This window comes from Sorex fumeus, unplaced genomic scaffold, assembly GCF_029834395.1.
Source record: "Sorex fumeus unplaced genomic scaffold, SorFum_2.1 ptg000003l, whole genome shotgun sequence".
Lineage (NCBI taxonomy): Eukaryota > Metazoa > Chordata > Mammalia > Eulipotyphla > Soricidae > Sorex > Sorex fumeus.
This window is the reverse complement of record NW_026606060.1, coordinates 57,308,878-57,320,934: the sequence shown is the minus strand read 5'-3', so window position 1 is coordinate 57,320,934 and position 12,057 is coordinate 57,308,878. Positions and strand designations below refer to the sequence as shown.

The 12,057-nt window shown below is 36.1% G+C and overlaps 1 protein-coding gene across 1 annotated transcript; it reads left to right on the top strand.

Annotated features, from left to right (window-relative positions):
* The first annotated feature begins 2,496 nt into the window (after positions 1-2,496).
* Positions 2,497-11,845, top strand: CD69 (CD69 molecule). The gene is made up of 5 exons (XM_056118139.1): positions 2,497-2,589; positions 6,657-6,779; positions 8,253-8,428; positions 9,300-9,403; positions 10,448-11,845. The coding sequence occupies exons 1-5, from the start codon at positions 2,520-2,522 to the stop codon at positions 10,557-10,559; spliced, it is 585 nt and encodes a 194-aa protein (XP_055974114.1). The 5' UTR covers positions 2,497-2,519; the 3' UTR covers positions 10,560-11,845.
* The last annotated feature ends 212 nt before the right edge of the window (positions 11,846-12,057 follow it).

Genomic DNA, 12,057 nt, shown 5'->3' with positions numbered 1-12,057 from the left:
AATCAATAGCTGGAAAGTCTTGCTTTGTATTGGAAAGTATTTGTGACTAGTATGAGTAAGGGTGTTTTCTTATTTTCTATATTCTGAATATTTAGGAGAGTTCAAATTGATGTCACATTATCTCATGTGATTTTCACAATAAGTGTGTAACTGATCTCAGAATGAGGATGTTAGCAAGAGCTCTCAATCTGGGGGGAAAATAAGCACATAAAAGACATAAGTTTATTTAATCCAAATAAATTATCAAAATTGCTAACTATTCACTTAAGTAACAAAACAACTCCTCCATCATTTATCAACAGTGTTGAAGTAAATATTACCTTCCCAAAGGCAATCTAAACTCAAAATTCTCAACTATGCAACCCCATCAATATCTCTTACAAGCAGTTTATATTTGGGAAGTGTTATGTTTTTACAAATATTCTTTTTTAATGTACTTTATTCACTCACTCATTAAGTATAAGCAAAGGACACATTGAATTTCAGTTACTCTGCCAGGTATTAAAGAAGCCGTAGTTACAAATTATAAATGACCTTACCCTCCAGCAGCTTATATTCTTGTAAAAAAAGAAATGATAAAACAATGATGACACAATGTCATATATTGACAGATGATGTGAAGAAAGGAACTAAAGTGTGTGGTGACATGAATGTGAGGTTCTACTTTGCATACAGAAGGCAAATGAGGGTCCCGTCTGGGAGCTGACAGGTGAACAGAGTGGGAAATTTTTTTTTAATTTTGTTGAATCTCTCTCTACTTCTGGGCATTATGGTTTGCAATACAGGCACTGAGAGTGGAATGAAGTTGAGAGAATAGGCTGCAAATAGATGGAGAAAGATCACAGAAAGTGCAAAGACGCTGTAGTGGAGTACCCCCAACAGTTTCCAATAGAAATGTGGTTATAGAGGTCAGAGGCAGTAGGGAAAGTGATAGGAGAGACAGTCTGAGACTAGAACATGGACAAATACTTTTTGGCTAAAAGATATTTTAAGCATAGGTAAGAAGTCTTTGAAGGTGCATATGAAAGTTGGACATCTTGACAAAGTGATAAAACATTAAAAAATTGGAAAATAGGGCTAGAGCAATAGTACTGCAAGCAGAACACTTGCTTTGCATGTAGCTCTCCTGGGTTCGATTCCTGGAACTCTATATGATCCCCCAAACCTGCCAGGAGTGATTCCTGAGAACAGAGGCAGGAATAAGTCCTCACGGTTGCCAGGTGTGGCCCCCAAACAAAACAAAACTTTTAAAAATTAAAAAACTGAAAAACATAATGAGCTTAAATAGAGCAACTAGGACCAATAAGAGTTATTCACGTCTTGGAAAAAGATAAATATGTTGGAGGAATTGCCCTAGAGAAAATGGTAGTTTCCAACCCAGTTGAGCATGACATAACAAAGACTTTATTCTCAAAACAAAGAGTGCCGTACTCTAAGGAAGTGATATTGATGGCAACATTTTGAACATTAAGTTCATAACCGAGAGTGCCATTTTGATTCTCTCCTTAAATTATTACACATAAAACATTCTAAATCTATTTTGTGCTATTAGCTTATCTGAATGATACTAGTACCACAAAATTATATTTTTATAATAATATTACCTCAAATGTTTGAAACTCCAGAGACACATGAGAAGAATAATCCAGCAGATAGAGGAAAATCCAGAAAAATAATTACTGAGAAAATAGCTGAAGAAATATTCCTGAGTGGAAATTAGATTCGTTTAAGTGACAGCAAAGAGGAAAAGAAATTAATGGTAGGTAAATAAAACTGATAATTCAAGATAAACAATTTTAGAACATAGAAAGGAAGTTCCAGGCCACAAAGTTTCTATTTCCTGAACTAAACCAACTATATACTAAATAACATTTTTTTAAAAACAAATTGAAGAAAGTGAACTATATATGTCTGAAGCTTTCTGAACTCTTTCAGATTGGAGAGACATCTATAAGGATAGAAATCTTAAGATTCTTCACAAATCCTCTACCGCCAACAAGCATCATATTTATAGTAGGCTTTCAACCAGTATTAGCTGTTCAATGGATGAAGACACAAATAAATGTGTTTTCAGGGAAATATTTTCTTTTCTCCGAATCATTGCCATCTTAAATATTGGAGTCTCTAACGCTTTAATTCTTTGCATAGGTTGTTTTCTAAATGTTTGTGTCTTTTTCACATTTGCAGGAACTTCTACACGTTTCTACAGACTTCAGGCATTCTTCTGAAGTCTCGTTTTGGGAAAATCCCCTGGTCACATGCTACACCTGCAGTTGTGAGAAAGCACATTTCAGACAGCAGGGAAAGCCCAGAGCGCCACCACAACAGGCGGCACGGTTGAGGCCACTGAAGCATAGACTGAAAGAGAAGGCTGAGTGACTAGGAGGTAGAAGGAAGGGGGCGGAGACAGCGTAACAGTCTTAAGTGCTGAGAGTCAGAGAGACTATAAAACTGCACTAGAGTTTCAGCGGACTTTCACTTTGAGTCCGCCTGGGATTAACTGGAGAGTCTTGAGTAGCATGAAGATGAGTTCTGAAGACCATTCCATAACAGAGAACAGTTCCCTGAATCTGGAGCAAGGAGGGCGAAGTGAGTACGACCTTCTTCCTGTACTAGTAATATCTATCTCCACAATTGATAACAGTGTTTGGGGAAGAATGTGAAGGGGTTTTTTGTTTTTGAGTAACTTTTTTTATATTGCATTTAAGTCAGGATAAAGAAGCAAATGAAAAGAAGTAAATATGTATTTATCTAAAAGATAGGCTATCTTAGACTCCTAAGAAAACCAAAAGTGAATTTTGGAAAATTTTGAAATATGTTTCTTTGTTATAGTTTTAGCATCTCAATATTTTTAAATTTTATTGAGAAACTTCTTGTAATAGGTCAATGATTTTTCCTGTAGCTTTCCATATAAATCTGTATATATTCCAGTAAGTTGAATTTCTTTATAAGTATTGTATTTTGCACACAAATAAGTTTATTTGTGATTGCCTTCATCTTGTTTCTTCCTGTATTTTCTGTGTGTGTCCTCTTGCATTCTCATTACATCATGAACCTTTGCTGGACACAAAGTTTCTAGTCTTTGGGAGAATCACCAAAGGATGTCACACACAGTTCACACACACCAAAGGATGTCACACACAGTACATATCTAGCTTATTAGAAGGCCATAAAATAATTCTTGAAAATGACATCTCTGCTTTTGCATGCATTCCCTAAGAAACTCTCCTTTTTCCAATTCTTCTTTCTATATCCTACTCCTATCATGTTTTAGATAACACATGAATCAGATAATTTTCTTCTCTTTTTTCACTATCAAAATATGAGCATCAGAGTTATACACCTCTCTTCCTCTCCTCAATTCACTAGAGTATTTCCATTGTTTTCCTGTTATTTGGTTTTAGGCATCTCTTGATTTTTTTTTCACATGTTCTCCATTTCTGATTAATAAGATAACCCATAACACTAACACTTAAAACTAGAATTTACAGGGCTGGAGCGATAGCACAGAGGGTAGGGCAGTTGCTTTGCATGCAGCCGACCCAGTTCGATTCCCAGCATCCCATACGGTCTCCCGAGCACCACCAGGAGTAATTCCTGAGTTCATGAGCCAGGAATAACCCCTGTGCATTGCCAGATGTGACCCAAAAAGCACAAAACAAACAAAACAAAACAAAAAAACTAGAAGTTACTTATAAGCAAAGATATAAAATAAACAATGATGCGTTATGAGCAATGATGCTAATGCAATCTGGAGGAAAAGATTATTTTCCGTTTCATTGGTTAGTTTTACTTTGTTTTGACAGTGCCAGGTATTTAATCAGGATTCTTGTGCTTCATGTGATTCATGTGCTCTGCCACTGAGTCATACCCCCAAACCTGGGATTGTTTTTGAGTGTGGTTTGTTCTAGAACAATATCAGTCACTTCTAACAAATCTACCTTTCATTTAAAAATACAGAAATCAAGAGTGGATAACAAGTGTAGTCACACAAAATATTTATCAAACTAGTAATCATAACTTGACTCTTTAGTTTGATTGCCTTTCTCATGCTTCATCAATATGAACTATTATTTAGGCATCACCCTTGAGTGATTGAAAATATAAAAGTAAATTTGTTTTCAATGTCTGCCATATTGGACATGATCTGCTATTAAAACGGAAGTACTGTGTTTGTGTTGGGGAGTGTTTTGTTACCTAGGTGATAAGTCGAGGTGTGAATAACAACAGGCCCCCACTAGTACAAATAAAGTAAATCTGAGAACCATCTCACAACTTACCCACTGGAGTAGCCAATGGGCCTAGTTCAGGTCTAAAGCCACGTCGCTAATTTGAGGCATTAATGTTCACTAATGAAGCTGGATTGTGTTGAACCTAAGTGGCACGAAAAACTCTCACATAGTGAGAAGTGAAACTAGACGGGAAGCCCTGAACTTGCTACCCTATCTCCCGAGGGCTACTTCCTATGATAACTGAACGTGAGCAAAATGGGAAGATTTGCTTTTTAGATGCTGAGAAAAATAGAACTCTATAGAAGTGAAGTAAAAGCTTCCCTTGCAAAATCTGAATGCAGATCCATGATGGGGGGAAAAATAATCCCCAGAATAAAAAAATTGATACTGACATTCAGAATATGATAAATTACTATAAAAGAAACCATACTTATTCTTTTTTTTTAAATTAGTGAGACATCATGAGGTACAGTTGTAGACTTACAGATTTTTGTGCTTGGGTTTCAATTATACAATGATCAAATACCCATCCCTCCACCAGTGCCCATTTCCCACCACCATGGATCCCAGTATCCCTCCCACCCCCCATCTCCCCCATCCTACCCTGTGTCTGTGGCAGGGCATTCCCTTTGTTCTTTCTCTCCTATTGGGTGTTGTGGTTTGCAAAAGAGGCAATGGGTGCAATAAATCAGGTTTGGTCTATAGTCTACTTTCAGCATGCTTCTCCCATCCTAGGAGGATCCTCCCAACACCCTTTATTTGGTGCTCCCTTCTGTATCTGAGCTCCCTTTTTCCCTAGCATGTGTGGCTGGTCTCAAAGCCATGGAGTAAAATTCCTGGTACTAATCTCGGCCATTCTTGGGTGTAAGTCTCCTATTTTGTTACTTTACGTTCCCCAGATGAATGCAATCTTTCTATGTCTATCCCTTTCTTTCTGTGTCATTTCGCTTAACATGATACTTTCCATGTAGTACCTACCACTTGTATGTAAATTTCATGACTTCATCTTTTCTAACAGCTACATAGTACTCCATTGTGTAAATGTACCAAAGTTTCTTTAACCAGTCCATAATTATTCTTTCATAGTAATTTCTTTCCTCATTTATCTAAAACTTAACGTTTTGTCCTTTTGTCCTTGTGTATTTTTGTAACTCACAGTCATCATCTATATCAAGTTGATATACTAAATTCTTTTTTTTGATATACTGAATCCTTTAATGAAAGTATTTTTATGGAAGTCAATGTTTTTCTTTCAGCATTATATAGAGAGTAAATGAAAAAAACATTTCCACCCAATAGTTTGTTTATAAGTCCATTGTTTCATTCATATTTTAAATTCAAATAGTTTACTCTTAATTCACACATAATTTTAAATTAGAGTATAATTTTCATACAATGGGCATATAGATCATAAGTGTATAGTTAAGTTATAAACAACTCTATTTGAAATTTTTCATCATCTTAGAAAGTTTCCCTGTGCTTCTTTTCTATCAAATTAATTTTTCTCACATATATATATAAAAGCAATCACTTTTCTAATTGCCTTCTACAGAGCTTATTTTAACTATTCTTGAATATTTTATAAATGGAAACATATAGTATATTGTTTGTCTCAACATATTAGTCAACTTTTTGCGATACTCACTGTATTTTGTTCAGATATTAGTTTTGTTATTGTTTTTTTATTGCTCAATAGAATTTTCTTCTATGAATACACCATACTTCGACATATCATTTTCCTGCTGATAAATATTTAGGCTATCTATAAGGATGATACTCTTAAGAATAAAACTACTATGAACTTTCTTGCACAAAGCATTTTGAAGACTTTTTTCATTTCTCTTAAGAAAATACTTAGGAATGGAATTTTGGGTCATAAGTTTTGAGCATGTTTAGCTTTCCTAATTATTTGTCCATATTACTCTCCAACTAGGAATATATGAAAAAGTATAATCAATTTTTAAATCAGGCTAGTTGTAGATATTTATATACCAATTCATGACTTTTCATTGCATTATCCACATTTGTCATCATTTACATCATCTCTCTTAAATAGGTACTACAGAATAGCTAAGGGATTGTGTGTACAATCTTTTTTTATCAGGCTTTTAAACCAGGTATCTAACAAGTGTTCTTATTATAATCAAATCCATAAAATTAAGATATAGTTAGAGTTGTATAACCATCAAGCACATAAAAGGGAGAAATATTTTATAATCACATTATTATATCTGATTTTCCCCCATCTGTCCAAAAGAATCTAAGTTCACTCAAAATTTTGGAATTTGAGTATACAGTTCATGTAAAAAAATAAAAAGACACATAGATTGTTTTTAAATCAATCCCCAGTGAATATCAATGTTTTATACTTCCATTATTTGTCTGAATTCATTGACATCTCTCTCTCTCTCTCTCTACTCTCAGACAATTCCATCAGCCCTCAGTTTGCAACTCATCGTGAAGGCATCCTTCAGGTACCTGTCCCATGTGCTGTAGTGACCATGGTCATCATCACTGCTTTGATCATAACTCTCATTGCTTTTGAAGGTAGGAACCTTTCAGGAACAAATTCACTCTTAGTTATAAGTACTCATGCTCAGTTGAAAATAAACCAGTGTGTTTGACCTGTTCTGATTAGTCAGAAAGTTTTTTTAAATTAATTTGGGACCATCCTATATATTCCACTGGGGTCAGTTACCTAATGTATGCTATCACTCATATTTTTTGGATATCTAACATAACTCTTTTTGTCTTATAGAACTTCTTCTTAAGTATTACATATGTCTCTATTTAAGGATTATAATAGGGCAAAATTGCTTTTGAGAAGATGTTTATATACGGAAAAAAGTGGGTGATTTAGGTTCCCAATAAAAATTAGGTACCTAGCTAGGATGAAAATGAGGGCTTTACATTAATTGATAATGTAAAGAAATAACTTTAAAAATATAAAAGTTATTATATAAATATATAAAAATTATACTTGTACTATGATTCTTTTCCATTTGCGTGCCACACCTGCCATTCAAGGGCTCCTTCTCAGGGCTCTATACTCAGGAATCACTCCCGGCAGGACTGTGGGACACATGGGGTGCTGGGGATGGAACCCAGGTTGGCGGCATGTAAGGCAAGCACCCTACCTGCTGTACTATCACTCCGGCCCTGTTGTACAATTATTTTCAGTTTGTTTTGTTTTTTGTTTATTTTGGCCACACCCAGTGGTGCTCAGGGCTCACTCCTGGCTCTAGGCATTATTCCTGGTGGGGTTTGGGGGACCATATATGGTGCGAGGGGTCAGGCAATCACCCTATCCAAGTACTATCGCTCCAGTCCCCCAATACATTCCTGTAAAGTTTAAGGGATCAGGAAGTCCTACAAGGAGGGTCACTTAGCAGCTACAAGAGACACTTGATTCAGGGCCAAAGATATACCTCAACGATAAGTAGAACGCCTGCTTTGCAACTGAGTCCACTAAGAATTTGCCATCAGACATATTTCAAAGGCCACTGAACAGTGGTCATGGATAATTAAAACTGTATCTAGAAGCTTCAACTGTCAGTTGTGAATACAGTTTCACAAAGTAAAATCTTGCCAAAATACACTTATGTTTTATGAAACTGAAATTGTATGATTTTTATGAAGCATCTTTGGCCACAGAACATTTTGTATTCTAAATTTCTTTTCCACAAATTTGCTATCTTTCTCCCAATTTAGTATAGTATATATTGCACCTTCTGATTCCTCCACCACTGTATTCAGAGCCAACATTTCTATTGCATTTACCTTAATAATACAGGGACTATTTTCTGAATTTTTCAACAACTTTATTTTGATAGTATACTCCTAGAAATATGTTCCTTATTTCATAAACCCTGTGTCATGGTGATTAGGCATAAGGAGGGATAGCATAAGATAAAAAAATATTAGCCTTCTCACAAAATCAGCAAAAATTCTCTTTAACTCATTTTGTAGGCTGTAAATGTTTAGTATCTTTTGTTACTAAAACAGTTTCCCTGTTCACAGTGGGTCAGTACAACTGTCCATCAAATAGCCATGCTTCTTCATGCTCTGATGATTGGATTGGGTACCAGAGAAAATGCTACTTTATTTCTATGGATAAAAAGAACTGGACCTCAGCCCAAAATGAATGTTCTAAACATGGTGCCACGCTTGCTTACATTGAATCTGAAAAAGAGATGGTAAGATAGAAATAAAAAATTTACAGCAATCCTTATAAATTTTGTAGCTGAGCTGTGCTTTCCTCTACCTCCCTCTGTATCACTGTATCACTGTCATCCCATTGTTCATCAATTTCCTTGAGCAGACACCAGTAACATTTCCATTCAGCTTGGCCCTGAGATTTTAGCAAGTGCCACATTGGAGACTCTTTCAAGGTCAGGGGACTGAGACCCATCATTTTTACTGGGTTTTGGCATATCGAATATGCCACAGAGAGCTTGCCAGACTCTGCCAAGCGGGAAGGATACTCTTGGTAGCTTGCTGGGTTCTCCAAGTGCGAGAACTAGACAGTAAGAGGTTGTACAGTGGCCGCACTCTTCCAGGAGCTTTGTTTTATAGTCTCTGGATCTTGGCCGTTCATGGGATTACACAGCGCCAGGACAATTGGTGGGTGTAACCATCTATCTACTGGAAGATGGGGAATCAGGGTGGAGGAAGCCCAATCCCGATCCAAGCAGGCTTGGAAATCTCAGCCCCTGGTCCCACACACCTGGGTTCCTCTGCCGGTTCCTTCATGCATGAGGCTTGTCCAAGCATGTGGGGAGTGGTCTTGAGCATGGCTGTGGCTGGGTACCAGAGGTCTTCAACTGCCAGGTCTCTACTCTGCCTCCCTCTAAATAAAGATATCCCTTGTAATAAACTTTAGTCACAGTTGTGTGATCAGCCTGTTACAATGAGTATTTGATTTTGACTTAAGATTGGTTTTATTGCTTAGCTTCAATGATAGAATTCCAAATGAGGTATAGTGAGCTATGATGCCTGAAGAGTCTCTTTTGAGTAACAGAACTTACAAGAGTTGTTTAGCAGTGACTTCTTTGTGCTTTCTTCAAGATCTTTTTAAAGCGTCTTGGGAGTATGAGCAAATATTGGATTGGACTGAAAAAAGAAGGCGATAAGACATGGAGATGGACTAATGGTAGAGAATTTGATAACTGGTAAGTTCCAAGAAGTGTCTTCAAACTTCTCATACATACTCTTGTCTCACAAAGACCATTTTCTCTTTTTCTTTTCCAAGGAGTGTCTGATTTGAATGGTGGAATCTGTGAACAAAATTCTGTCATGTGTACTTATCTTCTACTGAATTCGTTAAAGCAGGGATTTATACTATTTATTGATTTTATTTGTTCTTTATATGTTATGAAATAAGTACAAATAAATGTTACTACTAACTATATTGATCAAATTCTAGTGTAAGAGACTCAGAAATATTCTGGGAATGCTTATTCAAAAAATTCAACATTTCCACTCGCATATTTATATTTTATAGATGAGCAAGCTTTAGAAAACAAGTTCATCTTACTTTCCCAGTTCTAATTTTTACAAGGATGAAAAATATTTTTAATAACTAATGGAAGTTTCTGTGGATCTAAGAGAAAACTTACTCTAGGATTAAAGATGCCAATTTCCCCAAAATTTTCCTGCAACCAAGAACACCAAACCAATAAGCACTTAAACTGAGCAACACTTCAAAAATTTAGTATTACTCTTTGCCATCTCAAGACCCAGAGCTAAACAGATATTTAGCAATTTAAATCACTGTATATATCATTAAAATAGAGGGAAAAATCACCTCTCCATATTGATTAAATCAATATTTAGTATGTCTGTATTATGCTACCACACCCACATATAAGCTTTAGCCATTTTAAACTCTCTACAATCACTGCACTAGTACACAGGATGGTTGAATGTGGGAACATCCCGGGAACAGTTTCTTAGAAGATTTGTGAACTCAAAAATGATCAAGTCCTCCCTCTAGTTGCAAGCCAATGAAAGGCTCTTGACTTAGTCTTGCATTCTTTTTCCATCCTATTTTTCTCAATTATTTTCTGCTCCCCAACAGATTAGATCCGAAGACTGGCATCATGCATTCCTTTTAAGAAAGAGAAACTCAGAGACTGCCCCCACAAGTTAATTTCTGTGTAACTGAACAGAAATAATGAACTGAAATAACCCTAAGTTTCTTCATTGTCTGCCAGGTTCAGTCTATCAAGATCTGAGAACTGTGTGTTTCTGAACAGCACACAAGTCAGCAGTACAGTATGTGAGAAGAGTTTGCATTGGATATGTAACAAACCCTTCAGAGAATGAGGAAACATATTTGCTTATGAACTATTGTATCATGGGACTGAGTCAAAGGAGTTGGTGTGACAGTTCCTCCTTCATGGTCAGAAGTTTTCCACAACAAAAACCTTTGTGAACTATGTTTGGGTTATTTTGAAAACTAAATAATACTGGAAGAAAAGGAGAGGAATTCGCGAATGTTATCCTTGAGAAATGCTCTCACCATGGGCTGAAATGTGACAGGTTGACTGACAATTATGTCCAAGAATAAGAAGAACTTTAAATGTTGTAAATGCACTTTATATTTTTTTAAATTCAGGAATAATACACCTATTAGATTTTGTTTTATTTATTGTTGAAGGTGGGTCCTTTGTGCATTTGTTCTCTTTGAAGGAGTTGGTTCAGAAAATTGGATGTTAACTACAAAAGAAATTTTAACTTATAACTTATCTAGTGTAAATGACATTTTTAAAAATTTCTTTGGGAGGTGGGCATACCTACCTGTTCTTAAGGTTTACTCCTGGCTCTGTGCCCAGGGAAGGCTCCTGGCAGTGCCTGAGGAGCATACAGGGTGCTGGAAATCAAACCTGAGTCAGCCTCATGTAAGAAAGAACCTAAAGACATATTTTATTTTATTTTATTTTTAATTTGTTTTTTCTCTGGAGAGGGGAAGGGGGTCAAACGAGACAGTGCTCAGGGTTTACCTCATAGCTTCAGAGCTGTGCTCAGGGATCACTCCTGAAAGTACTTGAGGCATCATATGGGGTTCTCAGGATCTAATCTGGGTGAGTAGCAAGCACCTTACCCCCGTACTATCTTACTGGCCCTATAAAGGGCATTGTTTTAAGCTCAAAGAACATTTATAAGTAGATGAATGTTTGTGAAACTAAGTCTAGTAATGTCTCTTTTTTTTATTTAGAAAAGTTTATTAAATTGTTTTGATGTTATCTCCTCAAATCAAGAATTTATGTTTATGTTTTGTTTTGACTTCTTCAACCTTAACTGGTCTTTTCAATGAGATGTAGTTAACTGTCTCAAACCTTATATGTTGTGTTTGGCAGGAAGATGACAGAGTAGAAAAGTTTGTAAAATAGATAAAGTGTTGGAAATTGTGTCATATGTGATATGGATAAATCCTTGTCTGGGATCTCACAGACCTAGATAGCACCCACGTATAAATTTGTCATTCCCAATTCTCTTTCTTGTGCAATACTACTTGTGAAATAAGTTCTAAGTGCAATAAACTGTGTCTTTGTTTGTATTTTGTACTCTGCAATTATAAGCTGCTTTTATGTATGTTAAAATAAAATTGAAATCAATACGGTGGTCTCCAACAAGTTTATCCTTTCAAAGGGTACTAAAAGTTATGTCTTTTGGTCCCCGGAACTACATGTATTCCTGAGCACCTCCAGGAGTAATCCCTGACCACAGCACCATGCAAAGTCTCTGGGCATTTCTGGGGGTGGCTGCTAAAGAAGAACAAATAAACCAAAATGATATTATACTTACACTATCACTTGTTCAC